The sequence below is a fragment of the Ylistrum balloti genome, unplaced genomic scaffold, assembly GCF_031769215.1.
Source record: "Ylistrum balloti isolate Yb309-2 unplaced genomic scaffold, AGI_CSIRO_Ybal_v1 Utg369898, whole genome shotgun sequence".
NCBI classification, from domain to species: domain Eukaryota; kingdom Metazoa; phylum Mollusca; class Bivalvia; order Pectinida; family Pectinidae; genus Ylistrum; species Ylistrum balloti.
The window spans coordinates 280,878-307,384 of NW_026782027.1; the positions used below are offsets into that span (position 1 = coordinate 280,878).

Here is a 26,507-nt window from a genome sequence, read left to right on the forward strand (position 1 = left end):
GAGCAAAGAGAGAACATGTTTGTAGGGAACTAGTAACGAAACGCCGCCTCCATTACTCCTTCCCGTCAACTGCAACACCTGACGATGCAGGGTTGATAATGGGCTCAGCGAAGGAATGAGGCAACATATCCGATACAATTGTTTGTGTTTTATTGGCCTTGAACCACAGCAAGATCAGCATCTAGGTACATTTCTTTTACAACGGCTGATAATATGATGCTTGGGGTAATCCACACCGAGTAGTTAGCAATGAAGAGAAAATCCTCCATCGTATTTTCACTGTAGCAGTGAAAGAAATGTTCTCGATGTATACTCTAGAATGAATTTGAATCCGAGTGGTTTAATTGCACAAGGCGTGATAGGTACATCACCTGGGCATTTTGGTGCTGCTCCACTGCACATGTTTACGTTACGTGCTGTCGAACTCCAATACTTGTTAGCAAAGCGGATATAACTGCCGGAACTGATATTAGATATAACGTAAAAACAAACACTATATTTGATATTTATAACGCGGCAATTAGAGAACTGAGGGAGTCGTTTAGTTATTGAATTGTCGTAATTGAAACTTAATATTGAATTTGATATATTCTAAAACCAATCCTACGTTTCACTTCCCATTACAGAATAACGTTTTCATTAAATAAGGGGGGATGCTTATCTGTTTTGCTTCAGTCTTTTTTCTGCATTTGAGAAAACAATCCTTCTCCACCTTTTTGAAAACTGTATAAGAAAAGTGGTAAATACGTAATATACAAATTGGATCTAAGTCATTATTTGCATTCAAACACGTGCAAGAAAATGGTTTTGATCATTCCACTTTTACGGATATCCATCCTTCAGCATATGGCAACCTCCATGATTGAAATATAGGTATTTAACTTTTGCTCTGCAACGATGAACACATACTATAACCTTTGTCGATTACTTTGATGGTAACATCGAATACACCAGTTTATACATACTCGTACCTAATTTGTGTGATTAGGGCAAACTGTTTTGTATGGAATCAGATATGTCGTCCGACTAATTCGTATATCATTTTAGTTATACTGTTATAAAACAGTTAAAAAGCAAAGTCGCCTTGATAGCCATTCCATTATTATTTGATCGAATTACTTTGATATTCGTATAAAATGAAATCATTATTGAAATCAAGAAATTAAAGGTTAACATATAACACATACGATGAGTTGAGAACATCAACATATTTGAATTGCACATCAATTTGCAAGAAACAGAGAACAGGATTATCGTGTATGCAAATGGAAAAATAATATAACATTTTTCTGAATTTGCATATTATTAACTCATTCATTACAAATAAAACGTTTTATATTTTTATTAACAAACACATTTGTTAGATATGGAACAAATAAAATCGTGTGACGTTGTCTTTTAAATGTTTGAAGTACATTGCAATATTATAAACATAAGAGAATAGATGTGTAGAAAATGTCAATACTATGCAATCATGTTTTTTTGGGAGTCAATATCTTGATATTTCAGAACGTGTATTTCATAGGTACATAATTACCTGGATACAAAACACCACAAAAAAAGAACAATAAAAAATTTAAAAAAAAAACTAGTACTAAGAAATCATGTCGGATTGAAATACAATTTCCTGATTCTTGAACATCCGTAACTTTAGAGTGCCCTTAAAACAAATGAAAATAAATTTTCTAAAGTTAATTATTTATACAGTATTTGATACACCTCTCTCTTTCTTAAAGGTATACACATCATTAGCAGAATAACTTATTCGAAATGGCATCAACCATGAATTGTAGGGCACTTGTAAATTAAAACCAAAACTACAGATTGAATAGTCTTCTAACCATTACATCAAGACACGGTCTATTGAAAGCAAGCTGCCCAACTCTCGATAGATAGATATGGGATACGTATTAATATAATGTACCAGCTGTAGGCCTGTGTCAATGGTATCTCGCGTAAGCTCTTATTTGTAATAACAGTAAAACAGGTTTGAATTAATGCCAGTTGTGCTTCCTAGCAAACCACATCTGGTATATTATGATTATTAGGTTCTCCAATAATAAAATGTCACATACATTATATTAAACTTAATGACTAATATATGTGTGTATATGTATGTATTTCGCTTCTATGAGGAAAATATACGTATGTAGATATCAGCTAATATACATTCTGTATGTATAATATAATTATAATGCACATCTGGTATACTCTTCCAGCAATATATTAATATTATAATAATGTCATACGTTATGTTACATACCTTAACTTTTATATTATACCGTACACATTAGCATTAACTCATGGAGTGATAATAATGATATGAAAAAATAGTTTATTGATGTCAAGAATGTCAGTTACTATACGTAAGTGTTAAGGATCAAAACAGCTTTTCTTGATTGATATATTTTTTTAATTGATGTACAATTTGTGTTAATTCAATTTTTATGACAAAGATTATATCGATTTCCCGGATAAGATTACACTAAGTGACCGTTATAGGTAACTACAAAAAGTACATAATGATCATGTAAAGTCAAGGTAAAGATAAGGATAACCATGTAATACCGTCCCAGGGGTTTTTGATCTTAAATACTTAATCTTGTAATACGTTTGGTCCTTTAAAAGGAAACAAATTTCTAAACATTTCATGCAAATCCTAAATAAAAAAGAAGTTTTACAATATCACTTTATGATTAGATTAAAAATGGCGTGTCTTATTTTGGTGATGTATACTCAGGAGAATGTAAAAAAAATACAATTTGTCATGCTTTAAAAAAAAGTAGATTATTAAGCAACAGCTGTACGGACAGCTACTATCCAAACGCCTGTGTGCCATGTAAACTATTTGTACATCCAGATTACAAATGATGTTTCTTTTTTGGTGATGTATACTTATTTATATTCAGGAGAATGTACAAAAAAATAAAATTTGTCATGCAAACTTTTAAAAAATACAAAATTAAGCAACAGCTGTACGGACAGTTACTATCATGTGTGCCATGTAAACTATTGGTATTTTCACGCCATGAACCACCTTGTTCCATGAACCTTTGAGTTAGCTGTTAAAAGTTTTTAAAAAATGCTAACAGCGCTTACTCTTAGACGTGTCTATAACTCCTATCCGTCCACTGTTCATTCAATTGATCTCATTTCAAACGAAACATTGGCTACGGTGAGCCTGTACTTCCGCATCAACGTAAAACGAACATGCTGTTACGAGATAATATGATTTAACCTTGGGAACATGTTTCAAGGACAATATCAACAATATGGTCAATATTGAGAGAGAAAATTGACCCATCCATGTAAATAGTGGCAATGAAACATATTGCAGTAGCATTTTACTGTTTTAATTTAACATTAAGATATATGTGGAACCTTATGGTTTCGTGTATGTAGACGAGGAATGCGCCTGTTATCTTGTAAAGGAAATGTAAGAGCTCGGCAGATAATGCTTGTGTTGGTACCATGGACGATCAATAGCATTTATGCCGTGCTTTTGTTGGCAATGTTTCATGTCCGTGTGAGGTAGCTGGTGGGGAACCCGGTATATCTTGGCGGTAATAGAAACAAAAGCCGACCACGTTGATCCTGGATGAGCAGATTGTCTCTGCTCTATTTCGTTCGAATATATATCGCATTTAATCGCTACACATTATCTGCAGATAATTCCCGTTTTCCTTGCATTGATTCACACTCTCTGATACCTTGTGTTATATTGCTGAGGATTTACACGTACCTTTGTACTTACATGTAAATGCTTATTTTTGTTTCGATATCTTCCATCTTAGGAAAAAACACACGGTTTCTTTCGTACCATCTAGACACCACAACCTTAAAATTTCTGCTATATATGTGTATATATATTGTATATATATATCATTTGAAATTCTATGGTAAAGACAGAATATATTGTTATGGTAAATAATCACGCACATAATATAAATAACTATTAGCAGCGTGAAAACTTACGGATTAGTAGAGCAAATTAAGATAATGTTTTAATCACTTACCATTGCGTCATTATTGAATTTATAGTGATATTTTGTCCATGCTATGAGCAAATGATTGATTCACGGAAAATAACCTACACGTGTTTTACGACGTAATGGATTTTTAATGAAAGCGTGGCGAGATTACGAATCTTGGATATGTTATGTTAACGTTGGTAAAACACATTTTTGGTAAGGTTTTACGAATAGTTATTTACGTTGGTCAGATGTCTATGTGTTACACCTGCTATGGAAACACATTTCAGAAAGAATTTTGATATCCTTGTGTCATCATTCGGGTATAGCTATACTTCAGTATCTCTAATTAAAATACTTTTGTGAAATAATGATGCTGTTTGACGTCTTGCTTCTTCCATAAAATACCATGAATGTGATCAAAACATAAATGTCAATATTACATTACGGATGATTCATTACATCATCAACATTGTCAGGTTATATTTGGAAAGACATTTTGAACTTGTTTTCGTCATAGCATAAGAACAATAAACATAAATCCTAGAACATCCGCGTACGTGACAAACCTTCAAACTTCAAGAACAGTAGACACAATAAAACATTTTAGAAAAAAATAATACATTTCTGTATTCAGTTTATTGTTATCGTAGAACAACGAATGCTACATATAAACGATGGTGTCATGACATAAATATTTAAAATGTATGTTCTACGTATCTGCAAATACGGCCCGTTTATGTGTTATTGCAGAAAGTAACAAATGGAAAGCATTATTTTCCATTTTGTCATCGTTTGGAACTTTCCATTTTCTGTTATTTTAATATAATGTACATGGTAGAAATTTTTTTGTGTAAGTAGTAAATATGCACACACAAAAAGTTCATGTATATTATGAAGAACCTAAACAATAATTGAATGCTAATAGATAATATAATTTCAAATTTTTACCGCTATTTATTTTCTTTTGTCATCAATATTTCAAATTGTATTTCTGATATCGATTATTTCAGAAAAGCGTGTTATCATATTTGGATTAAACAAAATGTTACCAAGGACAATCAGATATTCTTTGTAGTTTTGGATTTACTAAAGTTAGCTATCTTAATAATAATGCATTTATACATACTTTCTTGTATATACATATTTACTGTCATTCTTTATCGAAGACAATACACGTTACGCTGCAAAAGCTTGTTGCCGACTTTGACATCAAGGACATATGAAGTCAAAATCACACGTTACCGATTTCCACACATTTGGACGAAGTAATGAAAAACGTGATTGATAATATCTTTGTATGCAAAATGTTTTATACCCCGGTTGTAGAATACTTAGAGATATTAGTAATCATATACTTTGAAATTTACGTGTCACCGTCAGCGATATTTAAAGAAAAAATGTTACATTTGGTTAAAAACCAATCTTACGTATCAGGTTCCTAATACACTTTGATATTTTGAATCCACGTATTATTATCTTGTTTACAAACATGGCTTTTTATATTACACAAAATCACGAATGCTATCGAGTTTTCGCTGAAATGCTGTATATATTTCAACAATTTTCTTAATTTCAAATTTGATAGAAGGTAAGATAATAATTACAAGGACAATCCTTAGATCTCACAATAACCTTTAAACTTCCATGAAACAGCTAAAAAAGCTCATTTAACAATAAAAGTATTGCATGCTTTGCAGTACTTTAATTTTCATTTGTTTGTTTAATGAAAATAGCTTAGAAACAACATCTACGAATCAGTACCGCTATTGATCTCGCTTTTATGCGAAATTAAGGTTAAACGAGAGTTACGAAATCAGAAACAAAAATATGTTTCACGTGAAATTAATCTTTCAAGATATATTAAAGATGGGCTAACACTATGAACATAATTTAAATAATATAAAGAACACCATCATAACCGTATAAATATGCATTAACACACTATCTATATGATAGGTATGCGCTCCAACTGATATGCAATACTTTGTTGAATAATTGAAAACTGAGAATATGACTGTTCATGATAAAAAAGAAATTTGATAAATCCATCAAAGTCATGTTTACATTAGGGTTAAGTACAAGTTGAGTACATCTATTTATAGAGTAATATCAATAATGTATTATGTTTATTTCAAACTCTTTGGTGTCACGAAATAGTGAAGTTTCCATTATCTATTTCCATCTGTTTTAATTCATGGCAAATTGCGACTCGGATCAGAATAAACACATGTACTTTACTTGGTTTTTTTCTAAATTACCATATATATGAAAATCACAGAATTTGTTTAATTAGAGGCCTAGTGTATCTCCCTATCTAGGTTTTGAACTTTCATTTCACCCTCATATGCCCCGTTTCCTTCAAAATCTAGGTCTTTAGCATCACTGACGAGTCCTAGAAAGAGGATCACTGTTTGGCTATACGGTATCTAACCTTGAATTTGGTTATAAAGGTGCTATTCATTTGTATGTTTTTGTATTATCTTTGAAATTTGAACATAAGTGCTTTATTCAATTTGCTAACTGAAGAGTCGAAGAAGGACGAAACAGCTATGTGATACAGTCGAGTCATTGCTTGACTCTGCTGTATCCAATTCTGAATTTGTATTGAACGGTGCTATTCACTTGTGCAATCTGTCATATCCCTATGTACATCCAGTTCTTTAAGCTTATGTTTTAGCACATTTGTTATCCCGTATCTAGATATTATAATTTACAACGTTATAAAATGTATAATAATGTAATTATTCACTTGAAGTTCACATGACTGGTCATTTCCGCATACTGAAACCTGAAGCTTTAGATATCAATCAGATATGATACTCAACGGAGAATTTTGACATACCCAACACAGATAAGACATTTATAAATATATTGTGTTGTGTTAATTTATAAGTGTATGCTCGTCTTTAAGATACATCTAGGTAAATACTAATTCATTTCTTTATCATGTGTTTTATTTATGGATAAATGTTGTAGATTAAAATTTGAAAATCACGAGGCATTTTCATTTGATGTCCTGATTAATGAGATGAAATATGTTTCAAGACATTCTTGTCGGTGTATTGTTTGTAAGTTTATATATTCACATCCAGGTGACAAGTATAAATGAATGTGTCTTTTAAATGGACCAAATAAATAACATTCATTTCTTATTAGAAGTGTTCCGCAAAAATTGTATGACTGCCAGCTTTTTCAGTCGTGCTTAATATTGTATATACACCAGCACTTTTATATCATGGAAGCAACGATTTTTCACTTGTGAATCTTAACATCGCTAACAATAGACAAAAATATCATACGTATTTGATATTTAAATATTGCCGAAAATAGAATAGAAATTCACTAAATTAAAAGATGTCACTGTAAGTTCATAGCATATATACACAACCGCATATAAAGTAGCCCATGCACTTATCTACTTTAGCGTCGTAATAAAATGCTCTAAATTTTAAATGCTTTTAGTTGAATATATTTCACGAATATATTTTCATTTCTTTCATTCAATTTTATGATCGAATTATTATGTCCACAGATTTCAAGTTCCTTAATATGGGTAGAATTGATTGTTTCATTGTTTATATATTCAAATTCTTTGGTTCCTTTAAATCGATGATGGACCATAAAACAACAAGGAAATACCAACATGCCAGTATAATCCTAACCAAATCTCAAATTCACTAAAAGTAGGGCAAAATATGAACAACAAAAATATTGACCCGATGACTCCCTAAAATGTACAAGAAGAATAAAACTGTGTTCCAGAAGAGTAAGCGTCATATGCTTCATCGACGACACCCGCCATGTAAATCTTGGGCAATCCGAGTAAGTAATGCCACGTTCTCAAATGAAAACAAAGTATATGTCAACGGAACCAACAGGAAAACTTATGAGCATCATAGATGTCCAACTTTGTATCACACAGAGAAATATATTTTTCACAATGATATCACTATGACGACCGTAAGATATGAATTGACTTCCTAAAATCTAACCCCCCTCCTTAACAAGCTTATAACATGACTACTGATGACACCTACACACACGTTCGCAGAAAACCCAATATAAGTATTCCAAAGTCTTGTTGGTGGCATGCAAACATGTGTTTTCTTCGAACTTCATTTTAGATTTGATGTTGCCCTTGTGCGAGGTAAATTTCACTCATTTTAGTGTCAAATAACTACCCTTTATGAAGGCAGTAGCTTAAGTGTTAGTGTCATCGGCAATAGTGTGATAAGCTTGTGGAACAACGCGGTCCAATTTTGACAGGTCAATTCATATTGAATGGTAGTCATACGGATGCGAAGAGTAACATTCAACAATACTCTGAATTTTTGTACTTATGTGTGGTGGTGTCATTGGTGTGAGTCAGAATAAATATGAACAACGGCTGCACTTGTGTTTTTATTGTATAACAGTTAACAATCGATGTGCGTTCATACATTTACTCGGATTTTTATATAGTGATATCTGAAAACTGTTTGAGGACATGTGGTTGTACATTAAAGTTTAAAAATACATTGATGATTTTTAAAGAGATAAGGGAGAGGGGGATATCATGTGTTTTAACAATAAAACAATAAATATGGATGTTACGATTTCTCTATTTACATTTATACCGCTCAAAGGTGATTAGTTCACATCATTGACAAACATAACGACAACCCTATTATCAAAATATTTAAATGTTACATCATTATGCGAATGTTAAGACCATATATGTGTGACAAAACCTAGCGTGAAAACAATCTCATTAATGCAAGCCTTTGTATATTGTTCAAAATCGGAGAAAATTGAAGTATTTAGGCGGGAGGTGCGTGATCTACTGATATTGTGGAGTGTCTTGTTCCTCAAGTTCACGCCAGCGGGCCTCACTTGAAACCTCTAACCGCCGTACTTAAAAACAACTCCCTACAATCGCAGTGACGTCTTTCTCCAGTAGATTCACTTGAGCCGACTTATATCCCCGTGTTTTTATTCATCTTTGTGTGTGCAAGTGAATGACTGGGGAGATTATGATTACGATATGGCCCCTTCGGATGTACTGCCATATTTTATATCCCAGATAATGTTAACTCTACCACACAGTGAAGCCTGGTGCGGTAAACGTTTAAAACCTAATCTTATGTAACATACACACATAGACACATACATATACATGATATCTTTACAATCACAATTTCGACAGCGAGTGATTTTTTTATAATTAATTAACATGCGTTTTACGTTCCATTTGTTGCAGTGCGAATCCATGTAAAGTGGGGAAAATACACTCTACGCCATGCATCGTCCGACTAGACTTAAGATCACAGAACTCAACCCTCATCTCGTGTGCGTCCTCTGTGGGGGTTACCTCATTGATGCCACCACCATAGTCGAATGTCTACACTCGTGTAAGTAAAACGTTATATATTACTGATAAATCTGCTCTCCATTTGATACTTTAACAGGTTTCTGTGGTACCTAAATAAACGTAATTTATCTGCAAGCGGATGCGATAATGTTAAGGACTGTTATTTCCACAGGCGGCCATGATAATTGAGAGGAAGGTATACCCTGACTCAAAACAGCAAGAGCGAGCTGTTTGAGTATTTGAGATCAAAAACGAATTGGCTGAACAAGATTATGCAACATAGTAAACCGCTAGCTTTTCTTCTTCTGGTCGATATTGGGTTGTCTGTGTTTCTTAGGCACCGAACAGGTGTCTGCTGATGCAGAAGAGTCAAGTTGTGTGTTTTAACTTCTGATACTGGAGCAAAGCAAAGGGGGAAGTCACAGTGGTTTCTTTATGAAACGAGTTTAGATACCGTCTATTTTCGTTTTCCTGAGTCCATCTGATAAAAAGAATAATAATTTCCTAATAGGGTTAATGTGGGTCTTGGTACACCAGTATTGAATTGCTTATAAATATAATTAGGAAGATAAATAACAAAATCAATTCGTACATCACATTCTTAAGCATTTATTTGATGGAGGTATGTAATTAGATAAAAAGAAACTTACTAGTTTGCTTGGCCTGGAACGTAAATGAAGAAATAAAATGAATAAAGACAAAATAAACAACAAAATCTACATTTACACGGAATTTCTTGAAAACATACATGGCAAAATGAGAATCATATGATCCCAAAGGAACGCATCTTCAATATGGAACAATTCAATATAGAGTAATATAGATATCAACTACACAATCGTCCCGGTATGAATACTGTCTTACCTTAACGATCGCTAAATTAGTCCTTACATGAATACTATTTGACATTAGATATACATTTTCTATGTATGAATACTTTACGACCTGATCGACACGATTGTCCCAATGTGGATAATATTCGACCTTAATGAAGCAATCGCCTCGGTATGAAAGTCATTTGAAATCAACGATACAATCGACCCTGTATGGATAGTATTCCACCTATCGACTCGGGCGTTTCAGTATCGATACTTTTTGATACCTTAACTACACAGTTATCAGAGTATGAATAATATTCAATCTTAGGGACACAATCTACCCTGTATGACCATTTTTGACGATTTTAATTGATTCACCCCATCATTGCCAGTAGATTACATCAAGAGTGATATTTTTATTCCCTCTTATATAAGCTTATCGCTATTTATTTTTTCAATGTCCTCAACCATCAAAACGATATCTGAGATGTAATTTTCTCTCTTAAAACATTACTGTTGTGCTGCTTTTTACCTCAACATATACGCAACGTTATCACCCTGAATGAACTTACAATGCACCGACCGACTTCATCATGTTGTAACGTTAAGCATCTTATTTCAGTACAATATTCGTGCGTTAACAAACAAGCTACATTTTATTTGTTTATCGCGTAGATATACTGCTAAGGATAATCAAGCTACATGTAAATAACTTGCTATCAGAATTTTACTCCTCGGTCAATTCTATAACACGGAAGCTTTGCTTAAAACGTTCGGTAAACAATATTGTTTGAAATAATAAACAGATGTTTTAATGTTCAGTGCAGTTTGCCTGCCAAAAAGATCGGAGGAAATTTAAATAAGTTACGGTAGATGTCCACAAATTCAGTTTATCATACTATTTGTTCTTGTTGTTTTTTTTTTTTTTTTTTTTTTTTTTTTTTTTTTTTTTTTTTTTTTTTTGTAGTTTTAAGCTTTTATAATTTCGTAACTATTAATATTTATTTTCCTTTTCTGAAAGATATTTGGTTCGTAGGATCTAAAATGATCGTGTTTAATTACATAACATTCACATTTCGTTTTCCGTTTCGATAATTGTCAGCGATCCGACTCAATATTGACATTCAAATTTGTAGAATGATTATATCGCCTTTATAATTAAACATTATGCATACAATGCGCCATGTGCATGCATGTCTTCCTAAGATATTAAAACTATTCTTAAATAAAAGACAATATTATCGTATCGTGAAATCTGAGCTATTTTTTCAGTTTTAATCAGTTATAATAATATCTATTTCATGTCCGATCTGAATGCGTTTGAATTGCAATGACACAAGGCAGAATCGTCCTAGTTTTCGTTAGCGTGTTTGTATTCGGTGAAACATCACAAACCTGCATTATACCATTGCTCTGAGGATCGCCGACCCGTGAAATGAGAGTTTTGATGTTATCAATTCAGCGCTTCAACTTATCATGAAACCCTACGAGAAATCAAACAAACTGACGCAAAAGTCCCAAGATAATTGTAAAATTTGAGATATATTATACTCACAGAGATCGTAAACACAAAACAAGGGAGAATTCTATGCTTAAAAATAAAAGTTAGCTTCATTGGAGCAACATGTACCGTTACCATATAACTTATTTACGCCTGCTGGTAGCTGATGCAAATTAAAACACGCTTTCCAAAACTGAGTAGCTAGCGAGAATGTAACTGGATATAAAAGTTAAAGAAAGATCGTGTATACAGAACATGAAATTATCGATATAATTGTTTCCTTTTGTTCCGTTTTTTCTTCTTTGACAAATTAGATTTTTTATGTTTAAATGGTATTCTGTTACAGCTTATTGTCCTGATGGCATAGCTTACATATTTCGTATTCAAATAGAAACCGAAGTACGAATATAAAAAGAACGATGTGAGAAATATTCTAAAATCACGACATTAAACCATGTGAAAAAAACTAAATATAAGAAATTGAAACTAGTCAGCATAATCCAAACTCTGATTCAAGAAAACTAGGGGGAAATGTGGACAAAATAGAAAGATTTACACGGAAAGACATGGAAAAGTACAAAGAGAAGTCCAGGTGTTCCGAGTAAATAAGCGTCTTCTGCTTCATCGATGACCTTGTAAACCTGGTCAATCTTAGTAAGTGATATCATATTCTCAAATGAGAACAAGGTAAATAAAAATGGAACACGAAAGATGTCTGGCTTTTTATCTCACAAAGGAATAAAAATTTGTCAATGAGATCACTATTACGACCTTAAAACTACCCCATATTTTTATCAACCGGCATCTTCCGAAAGCCTGTGTTGCGAGTTTGTCATTCAGTTGAGGAAAACAGTGGTAATGAGAACATGCCCTTAAATTTCGAATCAACAGCGACATGTAAACAGAATAGTTTGCGGATGCATTTATGTTGCTATCCAGAAATGGAAAATTCAAAATTGAAAAATAGTAATCATCATGCTTATCATACAGTCTGGTGGAGAGCTATCTATGTTGATTTCGTTGTAAGAAATGATCGAGGTAAGCGTTTGATGTATGAGCGTCTGAAAGAGAAATTAAACGACTTTGTAAGGTCTTTGAGACCTGTTTTGAAAAACTCTTCGGTATGCAAAATAGCTCAAGTCAGCCAAAAAAGGGGCAAAACACTTTCTGCATATCAAAATATTTCCTCGTTCTTTATAACTAATATATAGCGGTACAGATTACCTCTACCAGTTCAACTTTCTAATTACCACGTTTTTTACTTACTGAAACCTTATACTGTATGTGTAATAAGATCTATTTGTTTCATAATGTAAAAACAAATATACTACTTAGTAAAATCTCTTGTCCTATATTGCTGTTGCAATATGTACAACCTTTACTCTTCCATCTATATAAAAAGATAACGTCAAATATAGGCTTTTGTACCATTGATTGTTTTCGGGTTATTGTAACCTTTCTGCTGTGTCATTCGAAGAGTTACATAATATTTACATCGATTGTATTCATGCGTTGAAAACTTGAATTTCATCTTCATGCCTGTTAAATTCTGTTGGCTTTTGGCATTTTATTAATCCCAACAACAAACTATTTTTAACTTGATCAGATGAATGATAATGAATACCGATGAGCTTCCTTGTGTGATTTTTATTATCCATGCGTTATGTATATAACCAAAATGCATTAAACAATAAAATATCTCTGAAAACTATTCTGATATGAATGTTTATAGGTTCTGTATATTGTACGTGCAAACCTAGGGATATCCATTGATAATGCAGCACATATATTTTACTAAACATTAATTAAACATCAATTAACTTTCTAAATTATTGTAGTTGTTCTCAGAAGAGTACATGTGCACTTACATAAATATCTGTGAAGTCGATAAGAACATTACATAGTTTGATGACGACATAACTAATAAAGTAGTTGATGTTTTATGATATCGTTTTATTACAGTGTCTGGAGATTTATATCGATCGATGATAAATCTTGAATTACATTTGATTGGTAACGAGTGATACATATCATAACCATGTTTATTGACTACTTAAAGCGACATGTTCGTCTGAATTTAGTACGATATATCAGAAGTACATACATAACACTTAACATTGACATTTTAATGAAATTTTGATTTGAACTCTAGATCAATGCAACGAGAGTAAAACATGTAAAGAAAATTAACTCGAAGACGTTTGAAAATAAGATCAAGGAGAACCCCGTGAGTAAGCGCCATTTGCATCGTCGATATTCTGCTATGCAAATCGAGGCCAATCAACGTAAATAACGTTACACGAAAGAAAACTGAAGTGATATTCTAGAAACGGCAACCTTTATGTTCTCCGTCCTGCTTCTGTATTTGCATTTAGTTTTACTTTTCCAATTCTTGAAGATTGGAGAATAATTATTCTCCTTGTACTTTTACATAAGTATCCTGGTACATCTTTCCTCTGTTCATATCTTTCCTTAGTTGTATTGAATTCGAGTTTAGATGATCATTTTGTTGACAAAGTGGTATTTTCTTGGTGATATTTCATTCCGCCCTGGTATTCAACTCTCCATTTTGGTTTTAATTGCTTTAAATGAGTATATTTGTGTGAATTTATTTTCTATTTTTGTCTGTCTTGACTACTACATATATAACGACTTTTGCGTGTTACAGAACATTTCCAAACTTAATATCATTTTTGCTCTACAATTCCTTACTTCGCAAGATTAGCATGAGCTTGACAAACGATCCATCGAACGTATTTTGATGTTTTATTACGTTGACAGACCCATTATAACGGCCAGAATGTCAGTTTTATTAAAATTAATGATATTGTAAATCGACGCGTTAGATCTAATATTTTTATAGTACTTTTATAGAAATTATATTTTTTTTTTTTGGAGAAAAACATTCCCTTTCCATTTGCTTTGTCCGTCAACAGCAGGTCGCTTTATTGTGTTAGGCAATATGTGTGCGTTCTGTTTGTATATGAAGAGGGTCATTTCACAGTTATTCTTTGGAATTACATCAGAAATGTATTGAGCGCACAGAATCACTCAAGTTTAAGGTTACAGAAAGGAAATTTATTCAAGATATAAAACAAATGTAATTTCATACCTCAATTTCCAATATAGTGGTTACGGTTCTTCAGTTTCTACTATCCGCTTGTTAGAACACACGTAAATAGCACTGTCAAGTGTTGCTGTAGCTAAACTATTAAATCCCTCGGGGCTGATCATATTTCAGTTTTACTGATAGAATTGAAAATTAAATTCTGTAAATTCCCTGAAAGCGCACATGGAAAATGGGCATTTCTCATGCAGTAAAGCCTACTTAGACTCCTGAAATGTTATTGATGCAAACAATAGAGCTTTTATGCCAAGTAGATTTACAAATCAATTCACTTGCGAGATTTCAATTGGAAACATTTGAAGGTTTGGATCAGGATCAATACAGGACTACATGTAGTGTTTCTCAATGAACAAAGAGAGTAAATAACCTGATCGTTAATCGCATTTAATACCGCATCCAACCTAAAGCGTATCCAAGATGATGATGTATTGAACGAAGACAGTGACATTTTTCCAATCTCGTACCGACTCATACAACTGAAGTTTCTCTTTGAATAATTTCTTGTAGATCTTTATTGGAATCTGTCATTGATTGAAAAATCATTTGACATCTAATTTTTTTTCAACAATTAAGGTCGTAATTCAGAAAAAAAATACATCCTAGTGCCAACGTCTGTTGTGATTACATAATGTTCACCCAGTGTGATTAACTATTTCGAATCTTTGAAAACACACCAAAGAAGTACGAAACGTGTCGACGTGTTAATTAAATCTTAATTCTAACTAAAAATCGATGACATGTGAACAAAGTATGAATAAGATAACGACTTTCACGGACACCTTTAAAAATAATAAAAGTGTTCCGGAAGGGTATGCATTTTTTGCGTCATTGACAACACCTGCAGTCGAAGTTTTATCAAATCCAAATACGATATGTCACGTTCGAATAAGAGAAAACAAGGGCTATAAAGATATAATCATCTAACATATCAAACAGCATCGAACAAATTTTACTTCATAGCGCACAAGGGAATAAAGTTATATCCTATGCGTCTTTAATGACGAACATAAAAATCATCATAATCTTCAGCAACCTGCATGTCTCGAAACCATGTGTTTTAAGTTCCTCGAAAACAAACGACGTCTTTCACGAAAATCGTGATATTGGGAACAATAGGATGTTATATTTGACATTATGTGATCAGGAATTAGGTGTCCAATTCCATCCATAATGAACATGTATCATTACGTGTTTATATACAATATGGTTTCAGGAAAATTGATATTGTTCTCATGATGCCTGTATGATATATATTCATGTCCTAAAATGTTATGAGGACAATTTAAATAATTCAAGGAGCATCTGGTTAGTGAATTGTGTTGTTTAATCTGTGCGTCTTTCTGTACGACAACATGTGATTTGGCGTCGTTGTGTTACCATTACAAAAGTTTTAAAATCATCTTTATGACATTTTACTTATTCCTGTTTGTTGATCCTATTATGTGGATCGTAGCCGATGCTTTATCAGTGATTTGTATCACTCGACTATACTTAACAATAAAATATCAAACCTTTATTTTTTATTATCATGTCAATATTAACAATATATACACAGCATAGCCGCAGCCAACGCGGCACATTCTGTGTGAATATTATCCTATATAACCGGAGCACTGTGTAAGGTAAAAAATATCTTATCTGGAGAGGTTTATTATCTTGTGCGATGCGAAGTCTGAAAAGTTGTTATACTTGTTTTGTTTAAGGAGTCTCCTCGTAAATCTTTCTGTTGAACGTATTTTGTCATGATTTCATCGAACATCGGTTAAGATATAGATTCTGTAAACATATCTATATTTTTATTGTTCCTTCGTAGATATGATGAGGTTTACAACCCATGAGATACAAAACAATTTTATGATATTTACCTTTTAACTTCAAATATTATTTCATCTGTTTTCTACCTCCAACATTACAATAATAGTAACCTATAAAAAAACTCATATTTAAATCATATATCTTGATATTAGGCGTTTTTATTCCTCGGTGAAATAGTGCATATTCGCTTTATCTATTCTTCTTATACATATTTTTGTTTAAATATTTATGATTGACAGGTGTTCTTTTAGATTAACAATTCATTAGGGATATAAATATTTTTATCACTAAAATCTAGCGACATGGAATAGATTCCAATTTGTTATTTACCTCTCTCTTATCTCTTTAACCCTGAATTACACAACCATGCAGCCTATTATTGGTCGGAATGTATAGTATGTAATGTATTTTCGAAAGGTATCAAACACATTAAAGAACAGAAAATTAATCAAAACCCATGTTTTATTTAAACGAATCTAAGCCTATATCATGCTTTGTTCTTCTAACCCTTTTGTCTAGGATGAACCTTTTCTAAAGCGCGTCCGGCTTACATTACCGTATATATTTACCACGATTTGTCTTTGTCATGTACTGCTGTCGGATCTTGGCCGTTTGTACCTAACATCATACCTGTAGCAAGTTTCTTTACATCACAAAGGTCTTTTTAAGTGTTTAGAAAAAACATACCCTGCTTTCATTATATGTTATACTCAGCACCTTATTACAATAAACTTGTTTACATCTCTTCTTGCCTTCAATATTCATTTATAAATCAAGGCAAACGTTCCCTACGCCTTTTCTATATACCCTTTCGTGTCCTCCTTAAGAGAACCTTTTACACTATGTAATGCTTTCAGCGGGACTTTTTAAAATCGTACCCTGCGTCCCACGCGACTTATATTCATCATCTTCGGAAACTTCTTTCAAAGAGTCATGTCTATGACATTATGCCGGAAGCGCATCTTGTCTACAATACGCCAAATAGTTATTACATTCTTGCTTTCCTTCGCTGCGTGTCTTTTTTTTTGTCCTCGGGCAGGTTTGTCTATACCATGTTTAAGATGCACAACATATAAATCATGTCCTGATTGTACACACCAGTTTTGTTTTGTACTGTTATATCATGTATTTGTCATACTTTTGTCATCAAAATCATGTCGACATATGACTGTTTTTTATTTTTTTTTATTTTTACACAATACTGTTTAATGTCGTATTCTGTTACCATGTCATTTGATGAAAGACAAACCAATACAATTTAGATACATAAAGAAATTATTGATTTATGGGATAAAGTAGTGAAATAGTCAGCGGTTATAAAGGAAATAGCTAATTCACATACAAGTTGAAAATTTCATGAGTGCATGTTAAGAACTGCAGGAAGGGAAAAGTTATTTTCAAAATTAAAATTTGATCACGTCTTCGATGACGTCAATTTGCTAAGTAGTCCCCGTTATTTCTGATTCATCATTGTTCTTTAATAAGTGTAAGCATGGATATTTAATACCTCGACGTGACAAATATGCTTGAAATCAATTGAAACATAGAGTGGCGTAACCATGTCAATCGGGTTCATTTGGTGATTGTTTTCTGTCAGGAATGTTACTGGATATGAATAGGTTCGAAGTGTCTGTTGTCTTCAATGAAGGAGATTGACTAAAGATAATTATTTTTCGTTTAATGAACGTTGGAGATGTAGATGTGATATCTATGACAGTCAGAAATATACATTTTCAAAATCTGCATTTATAAATATGTTAATCTCAAGCATGCATCGTAAATAGATATGCTCCGTTAAGGGGATACATATTGATTAGCTAACTATCAATGCTCATATTTTAGCGGTAACATCATTTCAGCACGTTTGGATAAGAAATTATTATTGCGCTAATTGGTGTTTTGTTGGTTGCAAAAAAGTATTATACATGCGGAAATCAATCATTGTGTAAATTTGCTGACTATTGTCAATGTGCTATAACTTGCTTGTCCCAAAATTAACTCTTTTACAGTATATTTTGTATAACTTTTTCAAGTAGTTGGACCATTACAAAATAAAGTGTCTTTTTCATTAAATTGCTACTGAAAAAATAAGTTTAATTAATACTACTGTATTTTATGTCAACTCTTGTTAAAACAACTCATCGATTTTTGTAGTGTTAATAAAGTAAATAAAGGAGAGACGGGATAATAGTTCCTGGTATCAGTATCGTTGTTGATTCTGTGTGGATGCATGATCTTTGTGATTAAGCCATAAAAATGTCGTATCGACTGTCATCACGAGCTAGAGTGCAATATTTTCAGTTGATATGATTCACAAGATATTGTATACATTTGCATTGAAATAGTCGTACTTCCTGTTTACGATTATTGTTTACTTTTAAATTGAATAGTATCGTAATATGAAATTAAATCCTGAAGAGCACATATAAATACAGATATGCTTTAAGCTGCACTATCTGATTCTGGCCATACATCTCACAGCTTGATGTATTTACCAGTAGTCTATTTTTCCACTATGGGTTGTTAGAGTAATGATAAACAGCATTATATGTCGCTCGGTGTGGTGATCTGTAATAATGTCATTTCTATGCAAAGCACAATCCAAACTTGTCGCACCGAGACAGTGTATTTCTTTCTATCATTGCATTACTCCAACACATGTTTAGTTCGTGAGAATGTGAATGTTATTAAGTTACTGATAAAAAAATGTATAAATGTCTTGGTTATGCTCCTATCATGTGTAAACCACAGTCATGTATACCTTGTATGAACTGCAATCTGAAAATTATATCCCTTGTATACAAAAGTCTGTAGAGGTCATTGCGTGCTACGGTCTTACATCGAAGAGGTTAAATATGTTTCTATATATGAAGATGCTTTTTAAGGACATATTTCGGACTTTGGAACTTTAGATGAATTTCTAAGGTGTACGGTTCCATCCATGTCATTTGTGTTTCTTAAGAAGCTGTGAACATACCATTCTGAACTCTTGTAGTTGTGTCATGGAAAAAGTTATCCCTAATTGCTTTGGATATTGTAAAGCTGGCCTCCCATATGATGCCCAGTGAGTTAGCTTTCATTTATTGAATTGGGATTCCGTCCCGAAATCACCATTGCTTGTACCTGGGCAAACAAATCCAAAAATGAATAAATGTATGTATGTATGACTTAAATGATTACACAGATTTGTGACATTTAAATAACCAAGACATTATTTGATAATTTCATTTATAGAAAAAAATATAGCATTTGGTATATTTGCACGAACTTGCGAGATTATTGTTCTGTTATGAATATTAGATATTTACAACAACTATAACAGTGTAAAAACATCGTCATATGAATTCCATTTTACATCTGCAAAATACCAGTTTACAGAATTTTAACACTTCACAGTATGCTCTCGTAATTACTGCAGAAGCAAAGCCGTCTTTTAAAGTTATGATATAAGCCTTACAACATATGACTAATATATAATTGAGAATAGAATGGCACCGATTCAGGACATAAAAATGCGAATATATGTATACATATACATACAGAATTTTAATTGATACAATGACCGATTATATGTAAGAAGATCTGACCCAGCTGTTGGCAACGTATTGCAAAACTAATGTATTCCATTTCTGAAATAATTTCATACTTTAAACTCTTTTTAAGCCATGTTTTTTTTTTTTTTTTTTTATTCGTAGATGCGTTAGCTATTAAATAGTAACATACAAAGTTATTAAAGCACTGCTATGGACAATATTGGTCTTAAACATAACAGTACGCTAAAAATATTTGATTTTATATCTTGTGACGGATATAGCCATTCAGTTTTAAAAATGATGAGAATGTCATCGTCTTACGTCTTCAAATAACATTCCTATTGATCAGGAAGAAGGTAAAGAAAAAAGTAAACATTTGGTGATTTTTCTAAAACTTGATAGAAGGCCAACGAACCCGATGAATTTTAACTTTGCTGACAGACTTCAATCCAGTCAGCAGTGATATTAATTCAGCTTTAAGGTAAAACTGATTGATACTTAATCAAATCTATATCAGGATAAGCATACTGCTAAATCATCATTCACAGAATTAAAGGTGTCAACAAAGTTGTTTATGATTAATAATTATTTGTTTATAATTACCGATATGGTCCAAAATATTTTAGATGTGACAAAATTATTATTTGGAACAAAAGCTTCTTGTTAGAACGCTTAGATACCTCAAAAACACGAAAGTAAGACGTGGCTTATTTTCTGTATTAGTAAACAAATGCAGAGTTATTTATGTAAAAAACTAAATGCTTATTCTTAGGAAAGGCTAATTTTCGAGGTATTTTTCTTCGAATTTTTAGAGAAGCTAATTTAAAAATACAACTGAATAAAAGATACAATCAGAATAGCCAGGCACCGCGAGAACAGAGTATTGCTTTCCTTGTTAAATAATTTATTATTCAAGACTAATAAACGAATCCATAAATGATTGACATTTACTATAAACTAGAGCGGGGAGCTCTTCTCAAAGCATCCGTAAAGTGAATATCGACCGGTTTTTGCACGCTGCACGTGCTTTATCTGCTTAAGCGGATTCTCGGGGGAGGCATTTCATACAGACATTTTGACAAATCATCAGCAATTGAGAAAACTGGTATTTCTCTCCTGATGTTTCTTCGCTCATTGTCGATTTTGAAACTAGCAAATATCGATTGTTAAAGAAACGTTATCACCGGTAGACGGGCATTCTTCATAAGGCAGAAACCAATCCATGTTACTGTAGTGTTGTATTGTGAGGAAGAGTGAAGTTCAACTAGAACTGTCGTTTGGAAAAACTGAACATCTCTGGAACCCTATCGCGGACAGGAGTTTTGTAATGGAACCTGATCGATGTTAAAACCGATCGTTAATGTTATGTTACATATATATCATACTTTACTGCAGATTTAGTACTTGTTCCATGGTAAATAATTGTTTTCTATATTTGTTTATCTATGTTTTTTTATTCATTCTTTTTACCAATATTCCCGAAAATCGATATACTTGCGAAAGGTTTATTATCAGTTTATGTTTATAAAGAGATGCAAATTATTATGACAGTGAACACCCCTTTGTATGGTGTTATAATAGTACAACACTTTCCTAATGTTGTCTTTCTTCTTATAGTTTGCAAGACCTGCATCGTGCGATACTTAGAGAGCAGCAAGTTCTGTCCTATTTGCGATGTTCAAGTCCACAAGACAAAACCTCTGTTAAACATAAGGTGAGTGCGAAAAGAACATTTCGTAATCAACGTATATAAATGTAAGGACACAAGTTACGTGTTCGATTGAGAATGATCGATTATATACAATGAAGATAAAAGTACAATTCTACTCACAATATCATTGCGTATAACCCTCACAGTACTCGTGTATTCAGATCTCCAACGCAAGCTCTCATGGTACTCAACTGAAGTATTTCACTTTACAAAAGCTATATACCTGGTCTTTGAATGGCCTAGCAGCTTATCATGACTTTAGACGGTTAGTGTGCTTTAATATATTAGCCGTAACTTTTGTTTATGTTACGTTCTTGCCGGTTTATGGCTTATTTGTATTTAGATTTGAGTTTGGCTTGATATGTCAATTGTGTGGTATTTGATCTGTTGTAATTTACCCACGCAAACGGGCATAAAATGTTGCTGATCTGTCGGAAACGTTTATTCCATGTATTTAGATCAAATGTGTGCAAATAAATTGGCATTTCGGAGATACAATGGTGTATAAACAAAGCTCATATTTTAAAACTTGTACCAACATACAGCTGAACGAAAAGCAATTAAATTTTACAAGTCATTTGGCAATGTATGGATATTGAGGACATATGTAAACATTGAAAACGTATATCGTTCAACTGCGAAGATACCACACTATTATATTGCCTTCAAATAGATCATGTCACTGATTCGCTAGTTTAACGGTACATACATAAACACTACATCTTGATATATTGTTCTTTGTTGTTGCTTTTTCTGAGATCACATGCTTAGCGCCATACCAATGTTGTGTTGGATATGATACATGTCTACCGTCAATAAATGTCAAACATCTGATGAAGTGACGTTAGGACTACAGAGCTCTACACCCTCAACAGTAATTACGCACAGATGAAATATTAATATTGACATTGAGTTCAGATTTCAAAAACCATACAAAGCAGCGCGTGTGTGAGGGAAGACCACGCGTGAGCACGCGCCGTGTGAGTACAAAAGCAGACGATCATTTGGAAGTAATTCAACAGAAAACAGGAGGAAGGATCTATTTTGGTTTTCACTGCCTCAGAGCTAGAATGCGTCTAATTTGAGATTTTTTAAAATGCTTTCGTCAGCGAGAGGACTACACAAGTGTATGCTGTCCTTACTCTAAAGGAAGTCGAGCACATTATATCACTTAATTCACAGAACCGTTATTTTCCATAATTAGAAGTCCAGTTTTACCATACAATATCATACAACTATCCGTTATGTGTCTGCAAAAATCTCAATCAAGTTACTATCAGTCCATTTGATTTTCTTTCTTTTAGGAAACCGTATCTAGCTCACTTGGCCTTTACATAGCAGTGTATGTTCGCCCATACCCCTCTCCTCATTTTTGTCTTTACGGGGAGAGCATTTATTTCACCTGGGCACCCTGGTGCCTGAAAGGGGAATCCTTGAAGCAGTCTTGCATAATGTGATTAAAGTGTCTGTGGATATAACTATAATCCTTTCAAATTCCTCTTCGTTTGCGAAACACGAAAATGTTATGATGTGATTTCTCAAACATCAAAGTGAGCGATGCATGTCCTATGGTCATCAAGCGCTTGTCTTTAAACTCTTTAAATACTCCCTGATCTAAGACCATAGACTAAATCCAGAGGTGACATGATGAACGCATTTACATTGCATTGACCACAAGCCGTGCTGTAATATTCATTGATATGGATTTTTTCGATAGTAATGTACAAGGAGAGTATATTTCATGATATCATTATTAAGAACATGTACTTACCCAATACATCAAAGTTGTTGTTTATTTCAAGAATATTGTCAATTCCATTCTTTGCTTTAGATTGGATCACACACTTCAAGACATTGTGTACAAACTAGTACCAGGCTTATTCAAAGGTGAGTATTTCGTATCATGCTACAATACAAATATCGTCAAAACACAACAGATTTAGACCAAAGGAAGCTATAGTTTAGATGTTAACTTTGTCTGAATTTTTTCAACATTCACGGTCTTTAATTACATCGTAAAATTTCCATTCCTGATATGTCTAATTTTTTTCAAGAACATCGGTTTTATGCTGTAATACCTGCAATGCAACTCACCGAAGTGAATAAGTGAAAAAAAACGTATTGTATTAGTAGCTATCGTCAGGTAATCGAATACATATCACATACATAACGTTATTGCTAGTTACTGCTCCTCTGTAGCAAAGTGTTATGGTAGTGTTGTTTCCCTGATGTGGTTACAATATCACGCAGGCAGGCAAGTTTGTTACTAATAATTGAGAAAGGCAGATAATATAATTTATATTCTAACGACTGGGATATGTCGAACGATGTTCGGTGCTTACAGCGCCAGTTAATGACATGCGCGTGACGTCAATTTTACCATTTAAAACTAAATACACTCTTTTTCAAAACGAGGCATGTTGGCTATTGCCTGAGAGGATACACCGTGCAGGTAGTTACGGCTAACGAGAATGTTAGCTGCTGCATTTCCTTCTTGGTGGAGTGGAGTATATGTGTGCAATGTGCGCGCGTCTTAGATAAAAATTTCGTTATATTTAACACGGTGATGTTGTGTATATTAAAAGAGGACTGGGTTCATATACTGAAGTGACAATTCATGACAGAGTGTAATAAGATTATTCAAAGAATATATGATATGCAATGACTAATGGTTTAATCTCTGAATTATTTTGGTTTTTTAAAACATTTCTGATCTTTTTACTTACTAACTTAGTGGATAAGGCTTTTGAAATATCTTACAAATGAATTGTGCTTTATTGATCTTAAAAAGATGGTGTATACTCCGTGTTAATTTAATTTTCCTTTTCTAGACGAAATGACAAGGCGTAGAGAATTTTATAAAGACCAACCAAACGATGGTAAGATTTTGATATTACTTTAGTGATTTTTGTAATCGTGAATATTTTATAGGAAATTCGTGATCATCGAATTTCAACAGCAGTGTGTTTTGGTGCCTTGACGGAATTAATAAAAAAATAACTTCAAAACATTTGTTAATCGGTATACAATAAGGCCGTGATCTACATCGAAAATCATAATATTCCATAGACGTCAATATAAAAATAGGCGCATCTGTTTCAATTTTAGCGAACGCTGTATTGGAATTACGTGGTAAGGCACGAAGTCCAGGAACATGTATCGGAGACGATGAGGAAGATGAACAGAGAGAACGGGTTATCTACTCAGAAGATGAACAAATAAGTCTAGCCCTACAGCTAAGTATCAAGTACGTACCTGTCTTTCTATTTTAAAGATATATAGAGTAAATATCTTAAGAACATCCTTAAACTTTACCGAGGACAATAGTTCATTACACATAACACTGAAAGGAGGTTAACGAATATCAAACTTGTGTTTTTTTTTAAGTAAATGGCCTATTATCTTATTATTATCATCACTTTTAAACATTAGATTTTGATGTGTTATTTATTATGTTAACTTAAAGACTACTTCATGAATAATTAAATTAGTGTTTAAATAGCAATAGTAATTATCTTAGTAATGAACGGTAACTGACGATTCTAATGTAAGAAAAGGAGTTTTCACAAATTAGCGGATGAAAACTCGCAAGAAACAAGAGGAATTAACAAATAATGTCATTCGAAGAGTTCTGCTATCATAATGTTAATAGATTTGTAAGAAAAAGAATTAAAAAAAAAGTAAAGATTGTTAAAATAAAATATGATATGTATGATATTAATAATGACATGTGCTTTGTGTATCGCATAATAAGAATATTGAATACATGGCCGATTTGATTCCTCTTTGGTATTGTAGTTAGAAATATCCTACATTTTACTTTCAGTATATTTGTGTGAAGATGCATGGAGAGTATAGCAATTCACATTGTTCAATAAGAAACAAATTGACCATAATTATACCAATGCACTAGCCTTAAGATAAACCCGAGATTAAAAAAATGAGTCACTTCTATGCTAACTATCAAGTAAATTCTATAAGTGGGACCCCTAAGGAAAACCCGAGAAAGATGTTGTACGGAAATATTCCAAAGCTCTTGTCGCATCGTCTCTGTCGATTGCTTGTAATCTATAATATCAGATCCAGAATTTCAAGTTCTTTGTGTCTAATAGGAAAATACCGATATAAATATAATAAACTGATAAAATGATATGAAATAATATTAATTATGAAATAATACTTTTTATGTAAAACCAAAAAGCGTCTAGAGCGAATGTGATGGACTAAGTCTTCTACCGATACATATATATATTTATGAATAGCTCGAATAGGAATAGAAGATAACACTTACATTTTTCCTGGTAACTATTTGATGTATATGGTTTCTCTTTATTAGATATATTTCGAATCTTTGATTTCGAATTCAAGCTGTGACAACGTAGTATGCAGTGGCAATAGTTATACAATATTGACCTATGACCTTTAATCCAATAGTTCGAACTGTCTCTTCAGTTCACGGCAACATTGATATAAACCAATGGAGTGAAACAAAAACAAAAACAAACTATTATCTTAACACTGGGTGGCATTTATCAGTTAGCCGTAACTAACAGAATACAACTTCAGTGTAAGCGCTTCTGGTTGATGGCCAAGAATAGACCACAAAGATATAAGATATGAACAAAAGTGTCTATACAAACACTAAAAGAACTTTGTTTAAGAATACGTGCATTAATAA

The 26,507-nt window shown here is 32.8% G+C and overlaps 1 protein-coding gene and 1 long non-coding RNA gene across 3 annotated transcripts in view; one reads left to right on the forward strand and one right to left on the reverse strand.

Annotated features, from left to right (window-relative positions):
• Positions 1 to 26,507, reverse strand: part of LOC132546607 (uncharacterized) — a 123,717-nt gene that overhangs the window by 51,952 nt on the left and 45,258 nt on the right. The gene's annotated exons all lie outside the window — the stretch shown is intronic.
• Positions 1 to 26,507, forward strand: part of LOC132546589 (polycomb complex protein BMI-1-like) — a 60,096-nt gene that overhangs the window by 25,272 nt on the left and 8,317 nt on the right. The window contains exons 1-6 of one of the 2 annotated variants that reach the window (XM_060210312.1): positions 8,965 to 9,068; positions 9,214 to 9,364; positions 21,736 to 21,832; positions 23,661 to 23,716; positions 24,661 to 24,708; positions 24,938 to 25,076. In XM_060210312.1, the coding sequence (XP_060066295.1) occupies positions 9,253 to 9,364; positions 21,736 to 21,832; positions 23,661 to 23,716; positions 24,661 to 24,708; positions 24,938 to 25,076 (452 nt within the window). In that variant the 5' untranslated portion in view covers positions 8,965 to 9,068; positions 9,214 to 9,252. Of the gene's footprint in view, positions 1 to 8,964; positions 9,069 to 9,213; positions 9,365 to 21,735; positions 21,833 to 23,660; positions 23,717 to 24,660; positions 24,709 to 24,937; positions 25,077 to 26,507 lie in introns of those variants that run through there. The other variant, XM_060210311.1, reaches the window with a different exon arrangement.